This window comes from Catharus ustulatus, chromosome 4, assembly GCF_009819885.2.
Source record: "Catharus ustulatus isolate bCatUst1 chromosome 4, bCatUst1.pri.v2, whole genome shotgun sequence".
Classification (NCBI taxonomy): domain Eukaryota; kingdom Metazoa; phylum Chordata; class Aves; order Passeriformes; family Turdidae; genus Catharus; species Catharus ustulatus.
In genome coordinates, this window is record NC_046224.1 from 1,408,892 (window position 1) to 1,435,382 (window position 26,491).

The 26,491-nt window shown below is 50.5% G+C and overlaps 2 protein-coding genes across 5 annotated transcripts; one reads left to right on the plus strand and one right to left on the minus strand.

Annotated features, from left to right (window-relative positions):
- Positions 1-174: 174 nt before the first annotated feature.
- Positions 175-16,053, plus strand: KLHDC10 (kelch domain containing 10). The gene is made up of 9 exons (XM_033058121.2): positions 175-304; positions 8,156-8,377; positions 9,079-9,233; positions 9,909-10,057; positions 10,560-10,644; positions 11,207-11,273; positions 11,759-11,806; positions 12,630-12,769; positions 14,615-16,053. Exons 1-9 carry the CDS (start codon positions 175-177, stop codon positions 14,822-14,824), a joined length of 1,206 nt encoding a protein of 401 aa, XP_032914012.2. The 3' UTR covers positions 14,825-16,053.
- Positions 16,054-16,623: 570 nt separating this feature from the next.
- On the minus strand, positions 16,624-24,194 carry LOC116995412 (low affinity vacuolar monovalent cation/H(+) antiporter-like). 4 transcript variants are annotated; one of them, XR_004417720.2, is made up of 21 exons: positions 24,075-24,194; positions 23,205-23,351; positions 23,006-23,127; positions 22,801-22,909; positions 22,604-22,720; positions 22,425-22,492; positions 22,239-22,352; positions 21,906-22,091; positions 21,729-21,831; positions 21,501-21,642; positions 21,241-21,424; positions 21,052-21,151; positions 20,856-20,974; positions 20,695-20,747; positions 20,068-20,180; positions 19,837-19,985; positions 19,632-19,726; positions 19,395-19,473; positions 19,037-19,145; positions 18,246-18,746; positions 16,624-16,669 (listed from the first exon to the last, which is right to left on the minus strand). XR_004417720.2 is itself a non-coding variant. In XM_033058119.1 (21 exons), the coding sequence occupies exons 1-20, from the start codon at positions 24,133-24,135 to the stop codon at positions 18,673-18,675; spliced, it is 2,244 nt and encodes a 747-aa protein (XP_032914010.1). In that variant the 5' UTR covers positions 24,136-24,194; the 3' UTR covers positions 16,991-17,208; position 18,672. The 4 variants fall into 4 exon arrangements, 3 of the variants coding, with proteins under 3 accessions (XP_032914010.1, XP_032914011.1, XP_032914009.1); XM_033058119.1 differs by lacking the exon at positions 16,624-16,669 and adding an exon at positions 16,991-17,208 and having other exon boundaries at positions 18,672-18,746; XM_033058120.1 differs by lacking the exon at positions 16,624-16,669 and having other exon boundaries at positions 18,208-18,746; positions 20,695-20,732.
- Between the last annotated feature and the right edge of the window lie 2,297 nt (positions 24,195-26,491).

The following is a 26,491-nucleotide window of genomic DNA, read 5'->3' on the forward strand; positions in this document are numbered from 1 at the left end:
GCTCTCGGCGCTCTATTGCTCTAGCCTGGATCGATCGCTCAGCTCTCCCGACAGCGGCGCTCTCGCCGCTGCCTCCCCGCACCTGCCAACAAGCTCGCAGCTGATTGGCCGCTGCCCAAGAAGCTCGGCGCTGATTGGCTGCTCGCGCCGCGTCCCTCAGGCAGCGGACGGGCCATGTCGGCGGCGGCCGCGGCCCGGGACGGGCTCGGGGAGGGCGCGGGCGGCGCCGCGGGAGGCGGCGATGGCGGCGGGGGAGGGATCCTGAACCGCTTCGTGCAGCTGCCGGGCAGGCCGCGGGCGGCGGGTGAGTGGCGGCCGGCACCGGTGATGACCCCGACCCCAAGGCCCAGAAGGGATTCGGGACCGGGACAGCTCCAACCCTGAGGGGTGTGGGAGCAAAGCATCCCCATCCCAGGGGGAGCGGGACCGGGGCACCCCCATTTGTGAGGTTCTGAGGGATTCGGGTTTGGGCAGCCCTGGATCTGGGAGGTCGGGGACTGGACACCGCTGTCCTCATGGAGTGTGATCCCCCTCCCTGAGGATCAGGAGCTGGGACAGCTCCATTCCCTGGGATTGGGAATTAGCCATTCCCACAGTGCTCGGGACCGGGCCACCCCCATTCCTGGGGGTCTTTAATTGGGGCATCCCCATCCCCACCTCCAGAGAGGTCTGCTCACCCCATCCACGAGGTCCCAGGTGTCCGAGACGGGAACAGGGACACCCGAGGGGCAGGACAGGGACACCCGAGGGACAGGACAGCTGTCCCTGGCTGTGGGACATTCCTGGGGGAAGCTGGGGTACCCCAACAAGCCGGGAATAATGGGGTGACCCTGTCCCCAAAGCCCGGGAATGCTGTGAGGAGAGCTGGGATATGCAACCTGGAATCGGGGATTGGGGGTGAGTTATCCTTTTACAAATGGATTTAAGGTCACCGTGTCCTACAGCCACGTGGGTGGCAGCTCTTCCATCCCCATTCCAGTGTTTTCCAGGTGTTCCATCCCCATTCCAGTGTTTTCCAGCTCTTCCATCCCCATTCCAGGGTTTTCCAGCTCTTCCATCCCCATTCCAGTGTTTTCCAGGTGTTCCATCCCCATTCCAGTGTTTTCCAGGTGTTCCATCCCCATTCCAGTCTTTTCCAGCTCTTCCATCCCCATTCCAGTGTTTTCCAGGTGTTCCATCCCCATTCCAGTCTTTTCCAGCTCTTCCATCCCCATTCCAGTGTTTTCCAGCTCTTCCATCCCCATTCCAGGGTTTTCCAGCTCTTCCATCCCCATTCCAGTGTTTTCCAGGTGTTCTATCCCCATTCCAGTGTTTTCCAGCTCTTCCATCCCCATTCCAGTGTTTTCCAGCTCTTCCATCCCCATTCCAGTGTTTTCCAGCTCTTCCATCCCCATTCCAGGGTTTTCCAGGTGTTCCATCCCCATTCCAGTGTTTTCCAGGTGTTCCATCCCCATTCCAGTGTTTTCCAGCTCTTCCATCCCCATTCCAGGGTTTTCCAGGTGTTCCATCCCCATTCCAGTGTTTTCCAGGTGTTCCATTCCCATTCCAGGGTTTTCCAGGTGTTGGGAGATGCTTGGATGCTGTTCATCCCCATGGATGTGGGGATAGGGTTACCCCACAGGGATCAGCCCTGTTTGAGTCCTCCTGGAATCCTGGATAACCCCTGGGATAACCCCTGGTGATCCCCCCACTCTGCAATCCCAGTGTTTTGGGGTTTTTTGGGGCATCCCCACAATCCTGGGGTGGGGAGTCCTGGCTGGGATGTGAGATCTGCTGGGAAAGAACCACTTTTCCCTTTTCCACCTCTCTCCTAACAAGGTTCCTGAAGGATTTCTGGATGTTTGGGTCACCCCAACACCCCCCAGATATCCCAGGAGGAGGCTGAGGTTACCCCAGGATTGGGAAATTCTGTGATATTCCCACTTGCTGTGACAATATCCCATTTTTCCTTGTCTCTGTCACTCCTCACGACCTTGAGCTGGACATCCCAGGATCAGGAATCCTTTCCTGCCACTCACAGGGCTGGGAACACCAACAGCAGCTGGGAAGAGATTTTCAATCCACATTCCCACCTCTGAAATCTTCCTCATTCTGGAGTGCTGGGAATTTGCTGAGTGGCTCCACACCTTCTATTTTTGGGTAAAAGCTCATCCACATTTCCTTCCTCCCGTGGAAAGGCTCGTTTTTGGCAACACAGGCCCCTTCCTGAAGATTCTCTTCCCCTTCCTGAATTTTAATCATTGGGAATTTGCATCCTCCTGATCCTGCCTGGATTCTGGACCTGCACAGGAGCAGCCCAGAGTGAACCAGCCCTGTCCAGCTCAGCCTTGGCACTTAAACCAGCCTAAACAAACCCCAAAAAATGGAAAAATCCTGGATTTTTCTCCCAGATTTATACCTGTTAAAGTCCTATTTATAAAATTCCAGCAGCAGTTCTTACATAACCATTGAGAGAAGAATTTTCCTCCTCATTCCATTTTTTCCCAAGCTCCCAATTCTCTTCCAGAGTTTCCAGGTTTGTTTTTTTAGCTCTCAATTCTCCACCTCCCAGTTTTCCTGCAGAATTTCCAGGTTTTCTTTTCTCACTCCCAATTCTCTTCCAGAGTTTTTAGTTCCCTGTTCAATTTTCTTCCAAACTTTTCAGCTTTTCTTTTCTTACTCCCAATTCTCTTCCAGAGTTTCCATTCTCCCCCTGCTGTGTTTGTAAGGCTTGGAAAGATGAAAAAAAAAAAGTCAAATACAGGTGGTTTGTTCTTCTTTTTTCTGCCCACATTTTTTAATGTTTTTATCAGATTTGTGGGATTAAGGGAACAATCTGGACACTTAAATGGATTTTTTGTCTCTCCTGGCTCAGCATTCCTACTCTTACCTTCAGCTGTAATTTTCCCATCACAGAAGGGTTTGGGATTTTTAATATCTATTAAAAAAGAGCAGAAATTCCAGATATCCCAACCCCCTTTCATGTCATGGAGAATTTTGTATTTGTGTGATTCCTTCATGGGATTCCAGGGCTCAGGGGAACCTCCCTGGGGTTTTCCAGTCCTTAAACCAGAGAGGACAAGGAGCAGTGAGGACAGGAAAGTTCATTAAATGAGAAAAAAAAACATTTTTTTCCATTCCCTGGGTGTGGTGGAGTCCCTGGAGGATTTCAGGATTTGGTTTCTCAAGGTGCTGAACAACCTCATCCTGAATCCTTTCCCCACAGGACATTTTATGATTTTCATCCTCCAGAATTCCTTTCTTTTCCTTCATGCTTTTTGGAAACAACCAACCTGAGGATCACTCAGAGGTGTAAAAATCCTTTAAAACATGATTCTAAAGGTTTTAAAAATAAAACCTGGGAGAACCAGACCTGTTCTCAAGATGATCCATTCTGGAAACAATTTTTATTTTTGCTTTTCAGAAATCTCTTGGCTGACCTGCAGGTTGTGTTTGGATGGATCCTGTGGCTTTTCCTCTTGGGAATTTTTCCACTTGGGAATTTCTCAGCTGTGGGATCTGCAGGGGCTGAACAAACAGCTTTTAAACCTCACTCTCAGCCATTTCCAATTCCAAACATTCCTCAGGGGCTCCAGTTACTCCAATTTCCAAACTCACTTTGAAACTTTGAAGATGGCAAAGTCAATATTGACTTGTGTCCTTCTTGGGTTCAGCCCTTGACCTAAATGCCCTTCAGGATTCCTGAAATGGAAAGGGAGAGATTGAATCCTGCTGTTGTGGGTGTTGAAAAACCAGGCAGGAAGAAAAATAAAACCAAAATCATCTTCAGAAAGCTTTAAAAAGCAGAGAAAAGGACACACCATGGGATACTCACCATGGATGTGGCACTTGGAGCAGAGAGGATCCAAAGCCACACTGGATTTGTTGGTTTTACACCCTGTACTTATTCCATTTCTGTTCCCAAAAATAAAGATTTGAAGTAGAAGTTGTGCTGCTGGTGTAGCACACACCTCAAGGGATGGAAATCATGGATTGATGATTGGGGACACCCTGATGGGTGCTGTTCCAGGAATAATTTAAAGATTCTCAAAGTGCTCATAGATTAAATTAACTTGGGGAAAAAAAGGGAATTGATAAAGGAATGTACAATTGTGGGATCTCAAAGCCCATCCAGTGTCACCCCTGCCATGCTCAAGGGACACCTTCCACTGTCCCCAAGTGCTCCAAACCCCTCCAGCCTGGCCTTGGACATTCCAGGGGCAGCCCCAGCTTCTCTGTCAGTGCTCCATCATTCTCAAATTAGAATTTTTCCCTCACATCCAGCTGGAATTTCCTGAATTTCAGTTTGTGCCCATTGTCCCTTCTCCTGTCACTGAGCAGCCCAGCCCCATTCCTCTCCACACCCACCCCTGGGATATAAATGGATTTATTTGGGGTTTCTGGCACTCCTAAGGATGGTTTCAACTTCATATTTGTGGAATTATGGGATTGTTTAAGTTGGAAAAGGTCTCAGACCACTGAGCCCAACCTTTCCCAGCACTGCCCAATGTCCCCAAGTGCCACATCCCCAGGGCTCTGAAATCCCTGAAATCTGAAATCCAGCCTTGCCCTGAGCATTTCCAGTGCCTGACCCCAATTTCCATGAAGGAATTCTCCCTAAAACCCACCCTGAGGCTGTTCCCTCTCCTCCTGTCCCTGGAGAAAATCCCAAATCCCCCTCCTGGCAGGGCCACCAGGTCCCCCCTGAGCCTCTTTTTGTCCAGTGTCACATCTGGAAACCCCTTCCTGAGAGGAGTTCAGTCAGGAACAGCTTGGAATCATCATTCCAGCAGCTCCCAGAGCTCATGGGGTGAATCAATGTTCAGCAGGGAATTTAGCTCAGCCTCTTCATTTGGATTTTCCTTAATTATGTCCCTCTTGTGATGGTTCAGCCTGGAATCAATGAATCCACTGAGCTTGGAAAAGCTCTCCCAGCCCATCCAATCCCCACCTTGTCCCCAGAGTGCCACATCCAGGAATTCCTTGTGCTCCAAACCTCTCTGAGCAGTTTTTAACAATTCCTTCCATGAGGAAATTCCTGCTCATGTCCAACCTGAGCCTCCCCTGAAGCTGTTTCCTCTCATTCTGTTGTTGAATTTTATTCTGATTGTGGAATTTATTCCCTGAACATTTTCCTGTTCCCATTTTTCCCCTCAGGATTCAAGAAAATGAGTTTGTAAATTCACCTCCTCATCTTTCCTGCTTCTCTCTGCAATCTTAAACTGGGATCCATCCATTTTAAATCCATTTTAAACCCATTTTCCATAATTTTACAACCTCCTCCCCACAAAACCTGGTACCTTCCATATCCAGCATCAAGGAATTCACAGCAGGATTTGATGAATTCCAATTTTTCACAGGGGGTGAGGCCTTTTCTGAACACAGTGATGAAAAAAAAAAACTGATTTCTGGCAAATTCTGGTGCCTTCCCTATTTAATTTTAGATGGCAATAGTGTTTCTTCATTTATTTTCTTGGAGTGACTCCTCTCACCTTTAGTTTGTATAAAACTCAGCTTGAATTTCTTCTTTTCCCTCTGGAAAATTTTCATGGCAAGTGTGAGAACTAAAGGGAAATAAAATCTCTTTTAAATATAATATCTGAACTCATAATTCCTTAACACCTTTTAAATTAAAATAAGGAATATCCCCCTTTCCTGTGCCCCAAAATCCAGATTTTTTCCTTTAATTCCTTAACTTTTCCCCTCTTTTTTCATCCATTCCTTCTTAATTTTCCAAGTGGGAATTGCTGCAAGACACAAAATTCCTGGAAAACCCCAAATCTGTCAAAACTTTGTCTGAATTTTGGACCAGAGTTGGAAAGGATTAAACAAAGCTCCTTGTGTATTTGGTCTGGATAAATCAATTTTTTTTCACTTTTCCTGTAGGAAAAATGCTTCATACCTCCTTTTTTGGGGGGTTTTTGTTGGGGTTTTTTTTGGTTTTTTTTTTGTTTTTTTGATTTTGATTATTTTTTTGCAGTGTTTGATTCACTGCTGGTTTGTTTTGTCAGCCAAGACCTCAATTTCTGTTATCTAAGAATATTCCTGGTTAGTTTTTCCTTGGCTGAATCAATTTTTTAATTTATTCCATTTGAGAACTGAGCTGGATTTGTCCTCCCTGTTTTTATTCCCATTGATTGGGAATCTCAGCTGGATTCCCTGCTCCTGCCCAATAAATAAATTTATTTAGGAGATTTTCCCTGTTCTGTCAGACCTGTGACACTTTAAAATTTAAAATTCATCTTGAGATCCAAGGAACAAAAAAGGAAAAATCACAGCGAGGTTTTTGTAGCAGGCAAAACAAATTTTTAATTTCAATCTTTAATTTTAATCTTTAATTTTAATCTTTAATTTCAATCCTTAATTTTAATCTTTAATCTCTCTATTGGGCAGTGTTTTTCTGTGTTGTTTCTAGATTTTCCCTGTTCTGTCAGACCTGTGACACTTTAAAATTTAGTGACAAAATCATCTTGAGATCCAAGGAACAAAAAAGGGAAAAATCACAGCGAGGTTTTTGTAGCAGGCAAAGCAAATATTTAATTTTAATGTTTAATTTTAATCTTTAATTTTAATCTTTACTTTAATCTTTAATTTTAATCTTTGATTTTAATCTTTAATTTTAATCTTTAATTCTGATCTTTAATTTCAGTCTTTAATCTCTCTATTGGGCAGTGTTTTTCTGTGTTGTTTCTGGATTTTCCCTGCTCTGTCACACCTGTGACACTTTAAAATTTAGTGACAAAATCATCTTGAGATCCAAGGAACAAAAAAAGGAAAAATCACAGCGAGGTTTTTGCAGGAGGCAAAGCAAATCTTTAATTTTAATCTTTAATTTTAATCTTTAATTTTAATCTTTAATTTTAATCTTTAATTTTAATCTTTAATTTCAATCTTTAATTTTAATCTTTAATCTCTCTATTGGGCAGTGTTTTTCTGTGTTGTTTCTAGATTTTCCCTGCTCTGTCAGACCTGTGACACTTTAAAATTTAAAATTCATCTTGAGATCCAAGGAACAAAAAAGGAAAAATCACAGCGAGGTTTTTGTAGCAGGCAAAGCAAATCTTTAATTTTAATCTTTAATTTCAATCTTTAATTTCAATCTTTAATTTTAATCTTTAATCTCTCTATTGGGCAGTGTTTTTCTGTGTTGTTTCTAGATTTTCCCTGCTCTATCAGATGTGTGACACTTTAAAATTTAGTGACAAAATCATCTTGAGATCCAAGGAACAAAAAAAGGAAAAATCACAGCGAGGTTTTTGTAGCAGGCAAAACAAATTTTTAATTTCAGTCTTTAATTTTAACCTTTAATTTTGATCTTTAATTTTAATCTTTACTTTTAATCTTTAATTTTAATCTTTAATTTTGATCTTTAATTTTAATCTTTAATTTTAATCTTTAATTTCAATCTTTAATTTTAATCTTTAATTTTAATCTTTAATCTTTAATTTTGATCTTTAATTTTAATCTTTAATTTTGATCTTTAATTTTAATCTTTAATTTTAATCTTTAATCTCTCTATTGGGCAGTGTTTTTCTGTGTTGTTTCTAGATTTTCCCTGCTCTGTCAGACCTGTGACACTTTAAAATTTAAAATTCATCTTGAGATCCAAGGAACAAAAAAAGGGAAAAATCACAGCGAGGTTTTTGTAGCAGGCAAAACAAATTTTTAATTTCAATCTTTAATTTTAATCTTTAATTTCAATCCTTAATTTTAATCTTTAATCTCTCTATTGGGCAGTGTTTTTCTGTGTTGTTCCTGGATTTTCCCTGCTCTGTCAGACCTGTGACACTTTAAAATTTAAAATTCATCTTGAGATCCAAGGAACAAAAATGGGAAAAATCACAGCGAGGTTTTTGTAGCAGGCAAAGCAAATATTTAATTATTTTTTTTCTCTATTGGGCTGTGTTTTTCTGTGTTGTTTCTATTTAAAAACAAACATTTGGAAATTTCCTGAGTGAAAATAAAGAGGGATTTGATCCAACCCCTCAGAAATGTCCTGGAAGGATCGCCGCAACAACCCAGAGGGGTGGGAGATGGTGACACACAGATTTTCCAGCCATTCCCTCCTGCTGCACAGGAATTCTTTATGAATTCCCTATGGATTCCATACATCCAGGCTGCACTCCTGCCCCTGGAGTTTTTGTGGAATTGTTTTTTCTCCTTTTTTCTCCTGCAGGTCACCGCTGCCCCCCCGCCCGGAGCGGCCATCGCTGCGTGGCCGACAGTTCCAACCTCTACGTCTTTGGGGGCTACAATCCCGACTATGATGAGTCTGGAGGGCCAGAAAATGAAGATTATCCTCTCTTCAGAGAGCTCTGGAGGTACAACTTTGCCACAGACACCTGGCACCAGATGGGCACTGAAGGTTACATGCCCAGGGAACTGGCCTCCATGTCACGTACGTATGGAAATGCAGCTCCTTGTGTGCCAGCTCCTGCTATTTTCATCCTTTGCTATTTTAATCCTGGAATTCTGGATCCTGATTTTCCCACTTGTTGGGTTGAGTGGTTTTTCCTGAGGTTGGGTTGAGTGGTTTTTCCTGAGGTTGGGTTGGCTTTGGGATTTTTTTCTTTTTTTTTTGCTCAGTTGAGGTGGAGGGAATGAAAAAAAATGGGGAAGCAAGAGGTGTTTTCCAGGTGTTTTACCTTGCTGGCTGTGATTTCAGCAGGGTGCAGACATTTCAAAGCAGCCAAAAATAGCTGTCTTTGTTCACTTCTCGAAGCAGCCCTTTGGTTACCATGGTTTTGGTTGGGATCCTTTCTCTTTTAGAGCCTCTCAAAGCCGTCAGTGCACGGGGTGGGTTGTGGGGAATTGGAGCAGCACTGAGCACTGCAGAGCAGGAAAAGATGGAATGGTTTGGGTTGGAAGGAAGCTTAAAAATCATCCAAAAATTCCATGCCATGCACAAGCACTGAGCACTACAGAGCAGGAAAACATGGAATGATTTGGGTTGGGAGTTTAAAAATCATCCAAAAATTCCATTCCATGCACAGGAACACCTTCCCTAGAGCAGCTTCCTCCAAGCCTGGAAAAATCATTCAATTCTGGTCTCCCAGCAATAAACATCCCTGTTTTTCCTCTCTCTCTCTCTCCCCCCAGTTGTTTTACATGGCAACAACCTCCTGGTTTTTGGTGGCACTGGGATCCCCTTTGGAGAGAGCAACGGCAACGACGTCCACGTGTGCAACGTCAAGTACAAGAGATGGGCCCTGCTCAGCTGCCGTGGCAAAAAACCCAACCGCATCTACGGCCAGGTGGGGAGCTCAGGGCAGCCCTGAGGGGCTCACAGTGCCAGCAGAGCACCCAAATCTCTGCTCTGCTCCTCACCAGGGTTGTTGTTTCTGGGTGGAACCACGAGGAAAAGCGAGTGGTGTTGGTCGGGAAATAAAGCGGCTTCGGTTGTTTGGGATTTTAAAGGAGGGTTTTTTTTCTCCTGGTTAGAGAGGTCAGGGTTTGTTCAGTTTGCTCTCTGTTGAAGGGTGGAAGGAAATGCTGGATTGTATTTCCTAGGAGTGTTAATTGTGCCAGTAAAAGTAAGGCAGGAGCTGGGAGATGCTTCCAATCCACCAGCAGGATTTTACAACCGCTGAGTTGAGAACTTGGGCAAAGCTGGGGCTTAAAATCCCTGCAGCTGAATGAAAAAAATCTGATTTAAGGAGTAGGTTGGTAATCAAAAACATTCAAAACCCAAAACTCAAAATGAAAACTTAATTTAAGGAGTGGTTTGTAGTTAAAGCTTTCAAAACCTAAAACTTTAAATGAAAATGTGTAGAGTTCTTTTATATTAGAATTACACTTTCCATCAGGGAGACAAAGAGATGGATTCACCCTCCCAGCAGGACTGACCCTTTTTGCTTTAGAAGAGCAGGAAATTCCCTCTTTCCCAGCCCCAGGTGTCCCAAATCCTTTCTCACTGGTTTCTCTGGCAGGCCATGGCCATCATCAATGGCTGTCTCTACGTGTTTGGGGGAACAACTGGCTACATTTACAGCACTGACCTGCACAAGCTGGACCTCAACACCCGGGAATGGATCCAGCTGAAACCCAACAATATGTCCTGTGACATGCCAGAGGAGAGGTGAGCACCTGGGCAGCCTCTTTTGGGAAGGGGAAGCCTTGGGGTACCTTGTTCTTGTTGGAATTCCCAGCCCTCCTGTGCCTGGTGGCATTTTCATGTCTCTCATCCATGGCTTGGTGTCCATCTGAGAAGAGGGAATTGGGAATGGAAGAATTCCTGAATTGAGTTCTTAGGAATCTTCAAATAAATCCAAATCCACCCCCCTGCCATGGTCAGGGACATTTTCCACTATCCCAGGTTGCTCCAAGCCCTGTCCAGCCTGGCCTTTAGAAGGTTCTGGAATATTGATGGTGTTCAATAATCCTTGCACTTAATTATTTAACAAATCAGAAAATACCTTTCAGACTTTTGGGCTCAAGAAAACTCCACATTTCCTGAATGCTCCCAGCCTGAGGGAGCAGCAGAGCCAGGCTTGGGAGATTCTGCTCAAATCCCTGCAATCTGATGGTGATTTCCAGAAGGTTTTTTTGTTGTTGCTAATTGTGCTGCTTTGCACCTTCAGGTACAGACATGAAATTGCTCATGATGGTCAAAGGATTTATATCCTGGGAGGTGGAACTTCCTGGACAGCCTATTCCTTGGATAAGGTGAGCCATTGGAACCCTGGCCAGGAGATTTTCCACACTGAGGAATAACCAGCACAGCCTCCTCATCTGGGTGGTAAAAAAAAATAAAAAAGATAATTGGGAGCAGAGCAGATTGTTCTCCTATTTCTGTAAAACCTGCAATGTCCTGGTGATGAATCTGTGGTCACTTTAAATAGTGCTCTGCTCCCAAAAAAGTGGAGCCTGCAGCACTTAATGTGACATTTTGTCTCTCCATTGTCCCATTTTTCTCCCTTTGTGCAGCAGCAGAAAGGTATTTCTAAATCCTTCTGAGAACTCAAGGGTGTGGATTTTAATTGGTCCAGCTCTTTTAAAAAGCAATATTCTTTTCTTTGCTTTTTTTTTCAGCTGTGGGGCTGAAATAGCAAAGCTGGGATGGAGCTTGCAAGGTGATTTCAGACCTGCTTAGTCACTGCCTGGGATCAGCTATTTTTGGGTTTACACTTAATGGAAAAAAGGGATTTATTTCTAGAGGGTCAGAGCCTGCATCATCCTGGTGCTACAGTGCCAGGAGAATCTCATGGCTCCTCTTTTTTCCCTCCAGATCCATGCCTACAACCTGGAAACCAACACCTGGGAGGAGATCACCACAAAACCCCACGAGAAAGTCGGTGAGTTTGGAATTTCCCTTCTTTCCCTGCAACCCAGAGTGCTCCAGGTGCAGTTTTCTTGTTCAGTGTGTGACTTTATGCTGGGTTTGAGGTGCTGCTTGTGCTTCAGCACTGAGGATTAACCCATCCCAGGGAATTTGGCAGCCTGGCTTCCTTCTCTCCCTGCTTGGGAAAGGTGACAGTGCCTGGATCTGCTCCCAGAGGATCCAGCTCATCCCTGCTCCCTTTGGAATCTCACATCTTGCTTTTCACCAAGCCAGATTTGAGATTGGAGAACAAAATTCCAGCATTTTTCTTCCTTCTTTAATTAGGAATCAAACCTGAAACAGCTGCTTAAAGTGACATCTTTTATACTTGGGATTGCAGGCAAGCAGAACCTCTGAAAAATTAAACTCTGTGATTAAATGTTGAGACAAAATCAACACTTGCACAAGCACTTTGAAGCAATTATTGCTGATATTTGATATTAAATTTATTCTCCCCAGGCTTCCCAGCAGCCAGAAGATGCCACAGCTGTGTTCAGATAAAAAATGGTAAGATTTGCCTCTGGAAAATTGGTATATCTTGTACAGCCAAGAGTTGGAGAGAACTGCAGGGAACATGTGGCTTTTCTGGAAGAGGATTTTTCCCTCCCTGCCTAATTGTCACCACTCTGAAATAACAGTTACAACCTTGATCCCTCTTTTTCCAAACCCTTCAGGTTGGTGGCTGAATGCTCTCTGTTGAAGGGTGGAAGGAAATGCTGGATTGTATTTCCTAGGAGTGTTAATTGTGCCAGTAAAAGTAAGGGAATTGCCAGGCTGGAGAAGGGAAGGATGCAGGGAGAGCTTCCAGAACATTCCATGCCCTAAAGGAGCTCCAGGAGAGCTGCAGAGGGACTGGGGACAAGGGACAGGACACAGGGAATGGGGAAAGGGGAGATTGGGGAAGGAATTGCTGGAATTGCCAGAGAATCCCAGGATCCCTGCAGTGGCCAAGGAAGGATTGGAGCAGCCTGAGATGCTGGGAGGTGTCCCTGCCATGAGCTTGGAGCTCCCTGCCCAGGCAAGGCAGGCCAGGATTGTGGGATTCAGGACACTCAGAATCCATGCAGAGGGATTGGGATGGAAAGTGGGGATAGAAAAGAGAGGCCCAGGCAAGGGAGAGCCTTGATGGTTTGCTGAGATTGCAAGGGAAGGCCCTGGATGCATCAATTCCTTGGAGAGGAGATGGATCCAATGTCAGGTTCTGGAGAGCTGGGAATTGCCAGGCTGGAGAAGGGAAGGATGCAGGGAGAGCTTCCAGAACATTCCAGGAAGGGGATCCCTGACCTCTCTGCTGTGGTTCCTGGCACCTCCCCACTCTCCTCTCTTGCAGATGTGTTCGTGTGCGGAGGCTACAACGGGGAGGTGATCCTGGGGGACGTTTGGAAACTGAACCTGCAAACCTTCCAGTGGGTCAAGCTCCCAGCTGCAATGCCAGAGCCTGTGTACTTCCACTGTGCTGCTGTCACCCCAGTAAGTGACTCCTGACTCCTTTTGTTCCTCTGGAGCTGGGATCCTTCATCCAAGCACTCTGAGCTTGGTGATGCTCCCAAGGACGCTCCCTCCTCTGCATGCAGCAGATTTTGGGAGGCTCTTCCTCCTGCTGCTGTTTGAAGAGTGCTGCCACACCATAGATTTTGATTTCTGAAAGAAATGATGCACAATTTGAGCTTTTAAACTTCATGTGGGAACAGCAGTTCCTGCTTGTAAAAGAAAAAAAAAAGTACAAATACTCCCTGAGTAAAGTGATTTTATCCTCCTGAGAGCAGCCTGAGGTGAAAGATTTTGTGAGGTTGATTCCATCCCTTTGGAAAGCACTAAGGAATGTTGGAATTGCCACAGCTTTTGGCCATAAGTAGAAGGCTGGAGATTGATAATTAACAGGCAGCAAGAAATGCCTTTGGCTGTGCCTTCACCTCCTTCAGCTCATCTCCTTAGGGCAGAGATCACATTCCCTGCTGTCACTGCATTTGGGGAATGTTCTAAATGCAGCTTTTCCTGGGAAGCCTGATAAAGGTGTTTCCCAGGCAGCTCAGTGACTGCCTGGACAGCAGGAATGTCCTTTCTGTGCCAGCATATGGGGAAAAAGAAAAGGCACTCAGCAGCTGAGGTTTTCCCATCTCTCTGTGTTCCTGTCATCCCTGGAGCAGGGTTGTGCTGAGCCAAGGGAATGCAGGATGTCTGTGTGAGGTGGGTGTAGTTTAAAAATACAACATTTTCAGCTGAGACAGTTTGCCACGCTCCTAAAATGGATTTCTTGGGCTAGAAATCACCTAAAATTCAGAGCAGAGCATGCTGAGGCGGTGGATGGGTGGTAATTTCATGATTATAAGCTGCACCATTCTGACTAAAATTTTGGTCTGAACCTGAAGTGCGGCTTATAATCAGGTGTGGCTTATATATGGACAAAGAAGGAAAAGTTGCTGTTTTAGTTTGGAGGACAGGTGTCTGCTGAGAAAGGCAGGAGCTTCTCTTTGAAATGGAGAATGGAAACTCCCTCCCTCCAAATTATTATAATTTTGAAATCAAGGGGCTCTCAAGCAAAGATATGGGAATAGGAATAACAGTTCTTTACTAGGGAAATTAAAATAGAAATACAGCACTACAAAGAACAAACCCCAAACCCTGACACAGTCAGAGTACAGCCTGACACCCGTCAGGCAGGGTGTTGGCAGCAGTCCCATCCCATGGTGGCTGCATCCTCCTGCAGTGACAGATGTGGCTCAGCTGGAGCAGTGCTCCTGTACAAGGTGCAGTTTCCCTCTAAAGCTCCAGTGGGGATGTGGAGAAATCCGGTTTTTCCTCTGGAGTCCAGTGGAGAAAGGGGCTCCCTTAGTGTCCCAAAACCTCTGTTTTTATCTTGGTAAGAAATGTTGGGCTCTTCCCCCTGGCTGGAGCAACTCCCAATGGGATGCAGTAATTTTATCAGTGCCACAGTGGGACTCAATGGCCATGAGCAGAAAATGACTGGCTGGAGGAAGGATGGGTTGTGAAAAGATAAAGAACACTGCCCCAGCTGGTTTATAAACCATGGCCATGAACAGGAGATATCCCATGAGATAAAGAACACTGCCCCAGCTGGTTTATAAACCATGGCCATGAACAGGAGATATCCCATGAGATAAAGAACACTGCCCCAGCTGGTTTATAAACCATGGCCATGAACAGGAGATATCCCATGAGATAAAGAACACTGCCCCAGCTGGTTTCAATGGATGCCCATTAGCAGAATATCTCCCATGAGATCAGGATCACTGCCCCACCCTCACAGATGTTGATTTCCTGCCCCTGTGACTCCTCTCCCCTTTCTCCCCCCAGGCTGGCTGCATGTACGTCCACGGCGGCGTGGTCAACATCCACGAAAACAAACGGACTGGCTCCCTGTTCAAAATGTGGCTGGTGGTGCCCAGCCTGCTGGAACTGTGCTGGGAGAAGCTTCTGGAATCTTTCCCTCACCTAGCAACTCTCTCCAGATCCCAGCTTTTGCACCTTGGACTGACGCAGGGACTCGTGGAGCGACTAAAATGAGAACATTTCCCACTTGTGTCCAAGTCTCACCACCTTGAAGAATTCCCCCTCCCACCACCCCCCTATTTATGGATTCCATGGATGGTCTTGCTAAGAACATGGAGGAACCTGCTCAAGGCCTTACTCAGCAAATACATCAATGCCTTTCCAGACATTGTTACTTTTAGTCATTGGGGAAAAAGAAAAAAAAAAAAAAAAAAAAAAACCACAAAAAAATCCCCTTTTTATTTATGGAGCTAAAGTTACACCACGAATCCAAAAGTATTTTCTGAGACTTAAGCAGCCAACCAGCAACCTGTCATCAGCACATGCTTGCTAATTAATTGGGGAGCTTAATGAGGTGTTGAATGGCTGAGCCTGTGCTTACACCTGGCACCTTCACCTTGGTATTCCCACCCTTGTATCCAACATTTGCTGCAGAACAACCACCAAACCTTCTCTGGCTTTGGATAACCCCTCCCTCCCACCCATCTGAGCTGTCCCATGTCCAAATCCAGCCCAGTTCCTGCAGCCCTGCATGTGTTCCATGGAATGTCCCCAGCCCTGAGCTCCTGGAGACGGCTGGAACGTCCCCCTGCAGCTTCCCTGGTGCACTGCCTGTGTCCTCCCCTTTCCATTCTCACAGGTTTGCTTGCAACACTGGGAAAAAATTACCCCTTAAGGGATTGCTGTGTGGTTTGCTGGGGGTGGGGAGGGTTTTTTGAACCTTTTCAGCTCACTTTGCACCCAGAACAAGCTGCAGCAAACCCTCAGAGTTCTGAGTTCTCGGCATCTCCCAGCTTTTGGTTTTCCTTCCTTCTACATGTTCCAAATTGGCCTTTTTCTTCTTGTTTTGGGTGGTTTAAAGCTGGTTTGGGGAGTGGCTCTGTGGATTGCTCAGCCCAGGATATTCAGCATGCAAAAAAAAAGGGGAGAGGGAACATCTCTCCCTCCTGCTGGCAACAGGGATTGTCTCTGCACAGGAAAGGGGGACTCTGCTCCTCTTCTTGTGCTCTCTACACTGAATTTAAGTGTCCACTGAACTCAGCAGCTCCAGGCATGAGGTTTGTGCAAAATCCTTTTCAGTTGGAGCCCATTTTTAAGTGCCTTTTGTTTTTAAAATCAGCTTTTCTCAATGCTTTCCTCTTCATCAAAGGCAGAGGTTACACTCTGGGGTTTTAGTTTCTTTTTAAAAGATGGCATTTATGTTTAAATAAATCATAGCATTGTCTTCATGTTGTTAATCCAAAGGTGCTGCCTGCTGGAGTCACTGCCCTCCACTTAGGGAACCCAGCCCTAAGCTTCCCATGGTTTTGGGAATAGATTTTCCTTTTTTTCCAGCTGTTTTTGTTCCCCCCAAGGCTCAGAAAACAAAGGCTGGGCATCACAGCTGAGCCTCTCTCAGGTGTTTGGATCACAGGAACTGCTGGGAGCTGCTTGGAGCTCTGCTGTCTCCATCCCCTGTGTTGAATCTTCACAGGAATTGTGAATTTTAACCCCTCCCCAGCTGCTGAATCCAGATCCTGCTGTGGGCTGGGGAAGGGCTCCCTGCAGGAACATTTCTCCAGCTCCTTCTTCATCCCAAACAGGCTGAATATCCACACTTCCATCTTGGGACCTCGATCCTGGAGCAGCCTGGTCATCCCTGTGCTGGTTTTTGTCTCACCTGCTTTAAAGAACATCTCCCCTCATCCCCAAGGTGACACTGGAACCATCCAAGCCTGGATCTCTGAGGTTGCACAAAGCCTCTCTGGATTATTTTGGAGCAGTCTTGGGACTCTGGAGAGGTCTCAGAAAATGGGAAGCTGGTCCCAATTTTCAAGGAACAATGTTGGAAACCACAGGGATGTCAGTCTCACTAAAATCCTGAAAAAAATATTCTGGAAAGTATTGAAATAATAACAACACAGACATCAGTCACAGCTTCAGGAGAGGGAAGTCCTGGCTTGGCCACCCTGATTTCCAACAGCACAACCCACCTGGATGATCCAGGAAAGGCAGGAGATGGAATCTGCAGCAAAGTGCATCCAGGACAGGCTGGGGAGCAGCTGTGGGAGGGGACCTGGGGAGCTGGATGTGAGTCAGCAGTGCCCTGGAGCCAGGAGGGGACATCTGGGGACAGCAGGACAGCAGCAGGGGAGGGGATTGTCCTGCTCTGTCCTGCTCCCCAGGGAATGGGCACAGCCCCAGAGCTCCAGGAGCCAGGGGAGGGCTTGGGGTGTCCTGGATCCCTCCATCCCAGCCCACAGGAGCTGGGAAAGCATCTCCAAGAAAACCACAAAGGATTTAATTTTGGCTGATAAAATCCATACAAGCACCACCCACTGCTGGATTTGCCTCTTTTCCATCCCATCAGCTCCACTGGCTGCTCATGAGGGACACAACATCTTTGGGGGCTGCTCTTCCTAAAAAAAAAATCACTTGGTTTAATCACTGAGCTCACAGCTCCTGCTGAGGGGCTTTAAGTGCTGTCTGTGGATAAAAACTTTAATTACATTATTAAAGATAGATATGATTACATTCTAATTTAATTTAAGGGAGAGGGAAAGGATCTGCAGCAAGTGATGGAGAGGGGATAAGCATCCACAGTGGTGCCTGGGGTGGGGACAGGATGGAAGGAGACAGGGAAAGAGCAGAATTCCTGAGCTCAGAGCAGAATTCCTGAGCTCAGAGCAGAATTCCTGAGCATCCCTCACACCCCAGAAGTGGTGGTTTATTAAATCTCAGTAAAATTACAGCACTGGGCAGGTTCTCCTACAGCTCTCCCATCCCTTTTCCATCCTTCCCTCTCCTGCCATCAACAACTCCAGCTACTCACCCAGCAAAGCTCCCAGACTAATGACAGCAGGATTGGCAGTGCTGATGCCTCACCAGGAAAACAAAAAGGTTTAATGAAGCAGCTTCATTAATCCCTAACGAGCTGCTGCCTTCCCAGGCTGCTTCCTGCCTCTCCCAGGGCTGTCCATCCTTTCAGACTCTGCATTCCTGTGGCTGCACTCCCTGCTTTTGTGCTGAAGGAGATCCTGGTGGAACAGGGGAGGGGAAAGAGGCACCAGAGCCTCCTTGCCTTGTTAGTGGAGCTGTCAGTGTTTTGCTTTGGGGCTGTTTTTGTTTTTAAAAGAGAATAAATCAATCCAAGCCCCAACTTTGTACTCTTACCACATCCACCAGCATTTCCCTGCGTGGAGGGAGATGTCCACAGGGTGTGACAGGTTGGGGACAACACCAGGAGCATCCCTGGCCCTTCTCTCAGGCCTCAAAGCCAGCAGGACCAAGGACAGCCAGACAGGAGCAGGCTGGAAATGAGCTGGAGCTTTTTGGAGAGAGCTGGAGCCCAGAGCCACCCCCTCTGGTTCTGTCCCTGGGTGAGGGGACCAAGGCTCATTTAAGGAGAAACAAACTTGTTTCTGATTTGTACAAAACTGCTTTAATGACAAAATACCTTTGGGTGCATTGCTGGTGCCATCAAACATCCCATGTGCAGTTCCCAGGCCCCTCTCCCAGGCCTGGGAGGATGAGGGATTTCTCAGGCACCTCCTTCCAGTGCAGCACATCCCCAGGGAGGGCTCTGTCCTCCAGACACCAAAATCCCCTTCAGGACCCTCCACTAAGGACAGTTTTCCTTCCAGCCCCTCGAGTGTGGGCTCTGTGACGTGCTCTTGGCTTTGAGGCTCCTCATTTTGGGAACAATTCCATTGCCACCACCCTTCCCATCCCTGAAGCCCCACCAGGGGAGCCCAGCAGCAGGAGCTTCAGGAGACAGCACTTCCAGGCTGGAGCCAGCCCAGCCAAGTCCCTGAGACACTGGAAAAGGTCTTGATGGGTGTTGATCCCAACAAAGGGCTTGGAGGGAGGAGAAAATCCAAACCTCAGCAGCCGCTGGGCGAGGGAGCGAAGAAATACACGGCCAGCAGGATGAAGTAAACCATCACCAGCACCGTGCCTGGGGACACACAGGAGCAGGGAGTCACTCCCTGGAGCAGAGTTTGAGACCTGGTGTGGTCTGGGTGAGCCCCCTGTAGAGGGTTTTCTACAAAATATTCGTTAAAAGGGAGCTGAAAACCTTTTAAAGGGGGAAAGGGAGTGATCCCCCCCTGGAGCTGCTGCAGGGGATGGACCCCAGGATCACTCACACCCAACAAGCCCAGGCTGGGCTCAGGAGCTCCCCATCCCACATCCCAGGCAATGCAGGGATTCTCCAGGCCCCACAGCAGCCCTGAGGGAGGTGCTCACCTTGGAAATAGTCACATTTGCCATCCATGAAGATGTAGTTCATGAGCACCACGCTGAACATGCTGGCGTAGACGTGGAGGTCGCTGAAGACCAGGGTGAAGTTGGTTGGCTGCAAGGAGAAGAGGATTTGGGGTTTGTGGCAAGCCAGGACAACCCTGTGTGACAAATCAGGACTTGTGTGTCACCCCTTAAACCCCCTTGGCATCCCCAGGGTGGGGACAGTACCAGGAGACTTCTGACCCCACTTCCCCTGCCCTGAGCACAGGGAGGCACTGCCAGGCCAGGTGTCCTCCCATGTCCCCCAGAGTCCCCAGCCCTCCTCAGGAGGTCCCCAGGGCTGTCCCCTGGGGCTACTCACGTAGAAGATGGTGAAGAGCACCAGGATGGGGATCTGGAGCATGCAGACCTGCACTGCAATGCAGTTCCCAATCTCGATGCTGTGGAGGAAGGACAGCTTAGGGCTCAGTCTGTGGGTGAGAAAACCCCAAAGCACAGAGCCCAGCCCAGACACCATTTTTTGGGTGACCAAGTCTCCTTGAGGACAAGCTGACACAGATCTGACCCACCCCAGAACTCCTCCTTGGAGCCACCTCACCTCAAGCTGAGATTGTTCTGCAGGGCAAACTGGATTCCATTGACAATCTCTGGCAGCTCGGGCACCATCGCCAGCACGGTGACACCGATGAAATACTGCAGGGAAGAGGTGACATCAGCCTGGCCAGCTGTGCAGAGCATCTCAGCAGCTTTTACCCCTCACTGCAGCCAGGGGAGGGGACAGCTTGGGGACACAGCCAGCTCACCTGTGAGATGGTGGAGTTGGTGAGGATGGGGCTGATGTGCTCCGTGGCCAGGTCAGCACAGGCCGACATGCACAGGGTGGAGAGCAGGAGGATGAGCAGGGCCCGCCAACGAGACCAGTGCACCACGGCACTGTGGTGGTGGCCAGGCACTGAGGACAGAGCAGAGAGGTGTGGGACACTCCAGAGCAGTGCCACAGCCACCCTGCAGCCAGGACATTTGGGGACACTCACTGTGGCAGTCGCTGATGTGGATGTCGTAGATGTGGGTGTGGGTTTTGAGGGTGAAGAAGAGCCCGATGAGGTAGGCAGCAGGGAGCAGGATGGACACTGTGTACACCAGGGGTCTGTGGGACACAGGGGACACTGTCAGTGCCACCAGGAGACCCCAGGGGATGGAGGATGGCACTGTGTACACCAGGGGTCTGTGGGACATCATCAGTGCCACCAGGGTATGGCATGGAGACCCCAGAGGATGGAGGATGACACTGTGTGCACCAGGGGTCTGTGGGACACAGGGGACACTGTCAGTGCCACCAGGGTATGGCATGGAGACCCCAGGGGATGGAGGATGGACACTGTGTACACCAGGGGTCTGTGGGACACAGGGGACATCATCAGTGCCACCAGGGTATGGCATGGAGACCCCAAGGGATGGAGGATGACACTGTGTGCACCAGGGGTCTGTGGGACACAGGGGACACTGTCAGTGCCACCAGGAGACCCCAGGGGATGTCCCCTGAGGCACTGGATCATTGGGGGTGGAGAAGGACTCTGGGAGGGATGTAGGGACACTGCCAACCCCAGGAGGTGCCACCCCAATGTGGGGACAGCCCTGTCCCCCCCGCAGTGGACACTCACTGGACGTGGCTGTAGTAGAGGGTGCCGTTGTTGTCCATCTGCAGAGAGAGCACTTGTTAACAGGGATATGGGGACAAGGGACAGCCCTGCTGCCACCACCCAGCACCAGAGCCAGGGGGGCTCCCAAATCTCCCCTGTCAGGGCTCCAGGTCCCCACTCACCAGGTCAAAGTGACAGCTGTGGCACAGGTAGTGGCCCAGCGGGTTCTGGGTGACGTTGTGGCACTCGCCGCACACCAGCTTCCCGTACACCTTGGAGAAGAGCGTTGGGGCAAAGACACCTGCAGGGACAGGACATGGAGCACACAGCCACCCTGGGGGGACCCCCAGACAGGGGACAGCCCTGTCCCCAACTCACCTCCCACAGAGAGGAAGAGCAGGGCCGAGCTGACGCCGGCAGAGCGGCTGTTGAACCTCTGCTCCTGGTGCCGGATTCCCCCGATCACCATGCACAGACCCTTGGGGACAGAAAACCCCCCCCAGAACAAATCCCCCATCAGTGCTCCGCCCACAGCACCCTCCCAGCTCTCAGTGCCACCCATCTCACCGGCACAAACAGCACACAGCCCACCAGTGTCCCCGTCAAGGCCGACTTGACCACCTCGGCGTAGCAGCGGTTGCCCTCGCGCGAGCCCTTGATGAGCGCGGTGATGTAGAAGGTGAGCTCGGTGATGGAGCCGAACGTGGCGTTCACCACCGCCCCCACCGCAAAGTTACTCTGGGCTGAGATGCTGCAGAGCAGGATTGAGGTGTCAGCAGGGCTGCAGCGTCCCCACTTTGCCCCCAGGTGTCCCCAACGCCGCTCACCTGGCGATGGCCATGCCGATGTAGTAGGAGAGGGGCATGATGGAGAGCAGGGCCAAGGAGAACTTGACGGCAGAGCCCGTCAGGTGGTTGGGGCTGTCCACATAGCCCAGCACCAGCGTCACCAGCACCAGGGGCAGCAGGTCTGGGGTGCTCACAGTCAAGGACACAACAGAGGGGGTGGATTTGGGGTCACTCCCCACCCACCCCGCTCCAGCTCCCCGAGGATACTGACAGCAAAGACGTTGATGCCGTCCACGGCGTATTTGTAGTAGTAAGGGTTGGCAGCGCGGTAGCAGCAGAGAATCACCTCTCCCTCCAGAGGCACCTCTGTCTGCACAGGGACAAGAGGGTCACCCCCTCCCTGGAGCAGGGTTGGGGACCCTCACCCCGCCCAGAGTCACCCACCATCCTCAGGCGCCGGATGAGCACGCGCCGCGGGGGCAGCAGCAGCACGCGGGAGGCGGCGCGGGCGCTCAGCTTGGCCGCGGGGATCAGGACGATGAGGAGCCACGCGGTGACACACACCAGCCCGTGGGCCAGCAGCAGCACTGGGTAACCCAGGCACAGCCACGCTGCAGTGCTGGCATGGTGCTGGTGATGGGAGGGCAAAAACTGAGCCCAAAACTGAGCCCAGCGGAGGGGAGGAGCCCGTGGGCCCCTTCCCCACCAGGCTGGGGGCTCCAGGGAAGGGTCCCTTCCCCACCAGGGGTGATGGTTCTGGGTCCTGCAGGGGCTCACCCAGTATCCAGTGCCCAGCCAGCACCGTGGGCTCCAGCGGCGCGGCGCGGGACCCCCGAGCAGGGCTGAGCTCTCCCCCACGCCACCTTCACACACCTGCTGGGATTTGGGGACCTGGGGAGAGGAGGGACATCAGGGGGTGCACAGAGCACCCCAAGACCCCCCCCCACCCAGGAGCATCCCTACCTCCACTTTCTGGATCACTTTGCCAAAGGGCCAAAGGAAATACCCGGCCAGATCCCAGCAGAGCCGCCCTGTGGGGACACAACCATCAGTGTCCCTGCAGCTACAGGGACCCCAGCACCCATCAGTGCTGTTCTGAGCTCATCCAGCCCCCACACGGGGGTCCCACACTCAGCTCTCACCATAAGGAGCCCCCATGACAGTGAGGAACATCACAGCAGCCACCAGGACGTAGAGCAGCGAGAGCCACCAGCCGAAGAGCAGCAGGTAGAGGACATTGCCACACGTCAGCGTGGACCCTGCAGGAGGGAAGGCACCAGCTGGCACCACTGGCACCTGCAGCTGTCACCAACCAGCCCTGTCCCCAAGGCCACCCCACCTCCAGAGCCTCGGATGACGTTGAGGTCAGAGTAGAGCTCCTTGACAATCTCGGACCGATCCTCCCAGGGCCGCGCCGTCACGTGGCTCTTCCATTTCTTGAAGCCAAACTACAGAAAGAGGAATTTTTTTATTATGAGTAAAGAGGAAGAAAACTAAAACCCATTCGAGCCCTCCAGGAGCACCCATGGGTGCCCCCCACCCACCTTGTAGTTGTTGGAGAGTTTGTTGGCCTCCACGGCGTTCTCGGCCGTCAGGGTGGTTCTCAGCACGCAGCTCTCGCACACCTCCTCCGAGTGCTGCTGGCAGCACGGCGGGGTGCCCGTGCCTGCGGGTGACACACGGGTCACCGCGGGTGTGGCACCCCCAGGGCCCCGCGTCCAGCCCCTCCCACGGCCACCCTACCTGCGGGGACACGGGGACGGTGCAGGTGACAGCCCAGGTCGCCCAGGTCGCCCTGCGCGTTGTTGATCGCGGCGCAGTGCCGGTCACAGAGGGAGCCCCGGCGGGGACCGTCACTGTCACCGCGGGAATCCAGGACCTTGGGGACATCTGCGGGAGCTGCCGGAGTCACAGCGGGGCCACATCCCCACACCCAGCCACACGCTGGTGTCACCGCGGTCCCCAAACCCCGCAGGGAGGATACAGAGCTCCCAAGTGGTACCCAGGGATGCTCAGGAGGGGAGAACCTCAGTGCCGGTTCCAGGGCGGGGAAATCCCGCTCGGTTCTCGGGGTGTGGTCGGGAGGGTGACCCGGTGGTACCCAGGGATGGGGGGGAACACACAGAGCTCCCAAGTGGTACCCAAGGGATGCTCAGGAGGGGAGAATCCACCAGTGCCCGTTCCACGGCGGGGAAATCCCGCTCGGTTCTCGGGGTGTGGTCGGGAGGGTGACCCGGTGGTACCCAGGGGATGCTCAGGAGGGGAAACCCCCAGTGCCCGTTCCACGGCGGGGAAATCCCGCTCGGTTCTCGGGGTGTGGTCGGGAGGGTGACCCGGTGGTACCCAGGGATGGGGGGGAACACACAGAGCTCCCAGGGTGGTACCCAGGGGATGGTCAGGAGGGGAGAACCTCAGTGCCCGTTCCACGGCGGGGAAATCCCGCTCGGTTCTCGGGGTGTGGTCGGGAGGGTGACCCGGTGGTACCCAGGGATGGAGGGGGGAAACCTCCCCGGGGATGGAGGGGGGGAAACCTCCCCGGGGATGGAGGGGGGGAAACCTCCCCAGGGATGGATGGAACCTCTCCAGTGCCCACCCCCTCCCCAGCTCACCCACCGGGCGTGTCCTGCGCGCAGCAGCAGCGGCGGCGCCGCCCGGGCTCGGTGTCTGTGGCCATGGTGAGAGCTGCAGGTGCTGGCCCGGTGGTCCCGGCCCGGTCCGGCCCGCCGGAATTTAACGGGCGGGGCCGGACATGCGCGCCCCCGGGAGCCGCCCCCAATCCCGGCGGGAGGGGCCGGGCCGGGCCGGGCCGCGGGTGGGATGCACCTGGGAACGGTGCGGGATGGGAGCGGAGCGGGATGTGATTGGGATTGGGATGTGATTGGGATTGGGATGTGATTGGGATGTGATTGGGATGTGATTGGGATGTGATTGGGATGTGCGGGGATCGGGGTGTGTGATGTTTCGGGGTGCACAGATGAGAGGATGCAGAGATTGGGGTGTGCGGGGACCACGGTGCGGGGTGGAACGGGGTGTACAGAGAGCGGGGTGTGCGGTGTTTTGGGGTACACGGAGAGCAGGGTGCACAGAGTTTTGAGGTACAGAGAGTTTTGGGTGCACAGAGTTTTGGGGTGTAGAGAGAGCGGGGTGTGCGGTGTTTTGGGGTGCACAGAGTTTTTGGGTACAGAGAGATCAGAGTGCACAGAATTTTGGGGTGCAGAGGGACCGGAGTGCACAGAGTTTTGGGGTGCACAGAGACCAGACTGTGCGGTGTTTTAGGGTGCACAGCGTTTTGGGATGTACAGAGTTTTGGGGTGCAGAGAGAGCAGGCTGTGCTGTGTTTTGGGGTGTGCTGTGTTTTGGGGTGCAGAGAGTTTTGGGTGCACAGAGAGCGGGGTGTGCAGAGTTTGGGATGCAGAGAGTTTTGGGGTGCACAGAGTTTTGGGGTGCACAGAGAGCAGACTGTGCGGTGTTTTAGGGTGCACAGAGTTTTGGGTGCACAGAGTTTTGGGGTGCACAGAGAGCAGGCTGTGCGGTGTTTTGGGGTGCACAGAGTTTTGGGGTGCAGAGAGAGCAGGGTGCACGGTGTGTGGGTGTACACAGGGTGCAGATATTGGGGTGCTGTGGGAGCAGGGGGGTGTGCCCAGGAATTGGGGTGTGCCCAGGAATTGGGGTGCACGGGGTGGGGCTGAACAAGATCTGGGCTGTGCCGTGTGTTGGGGTGCAGGGGGATGTGGGGTGCAGTTAGGGGCTGCAGGAACAGGGGGGTGGGATGTGTTGGGGTGCACAGAGTGGGGTGTGGGATGTATTGGGGTGCACAGGGAACAGGGTGCACCAGGTATTGGGGTGCACAGAGACTGGGATGTGTGAGGTATTGGGGTGTGTGATACTTTGGGGTGCACAGGGTTTGGGATATGTGATATTGGGGTGTGTGATGTATTGGGGTGTGTGATGCACACAGGGACTGAGGGGTGTGATGCACAAGTTATTGGGGTGCCCAGGGACTGGGATGTGTGATGTATTGGGTTGTGTGATGTATTGGGGTGCACAGAGAGGGGTGTGGAATGTATTGAGGGGCACAGGTAGCACAGGTATTGGGGTGCCCAGGGACTGCGATGTGTGAGGTATTGGGGTGTGTGAGATATTGGGGTGTGTGATGTATTGGGGTGCACAGGGACTGAGGGGTGTGAAGTACAAGGTATTGGGGTACAGAGGAAAAGGGCTATGTGATCTGTTGGGGTGTGTGATGCTTTGGGGTGAACAAAGACTGGGATGTGTGGGATATTGGGGTACACAGGGACTGGGATGGGTGATGTATTGGGGTGTGTGAGGTATTGGGGTGCACAGGGACTGGGATGGGTGATGTATTGGGGTGTGTGATGCTTTGGGGTGTGTAAAGTATTGGGGTGTGTGATGCTTTAGGGTGCACAGGGACTGAGGGGTGTGATGCACAAGGTATTGGGGTACAGAGGGACAGGGATGTGTGATATATTGGGCTGTGTGATACTTTGGGGTGTGTAAAGTATTGGGGTGTGTGATGCACTGGGGTGCACAGGGTTTGGGGTGTGTGATGTATTGGGATATGTGATACTGGGGTGTGTGGTGCTTTGGGGTGCACAGAGTTTGGGGTGTGTGATATTCAGGTGTGTTATACTTTGGGATGTGTGATACTTTGGGCTGTGTGATGTATTGGGGTGCACAGGGTTTGGGGTATGATATTGGGGTGTGTGATGCTTTGGGGTGCACAAGGTTTGGGATGTGTGATATTTGGGGTACAGAGGGACTGGGATGTGTGAGGTATTGGGGTGTGTGATGCTTTGGGGTGTTGATGTTGGGCTGTGTGATGTATTGGGGTGCACAGGTACTGGGCTGGGTGATACTTTGGGGCTGTGTGATATTGGGGTGTGTGAGGTTTTGGGGTGTGTGATATTGGGGTGTGTGACGCTTTTGGCTGTGTGATGCTTTGGGGTGTGAGATATTGGGGTACACAGGGTTTGGGATATGTGATATTGGGCTGTGTGATGTATTGGGGT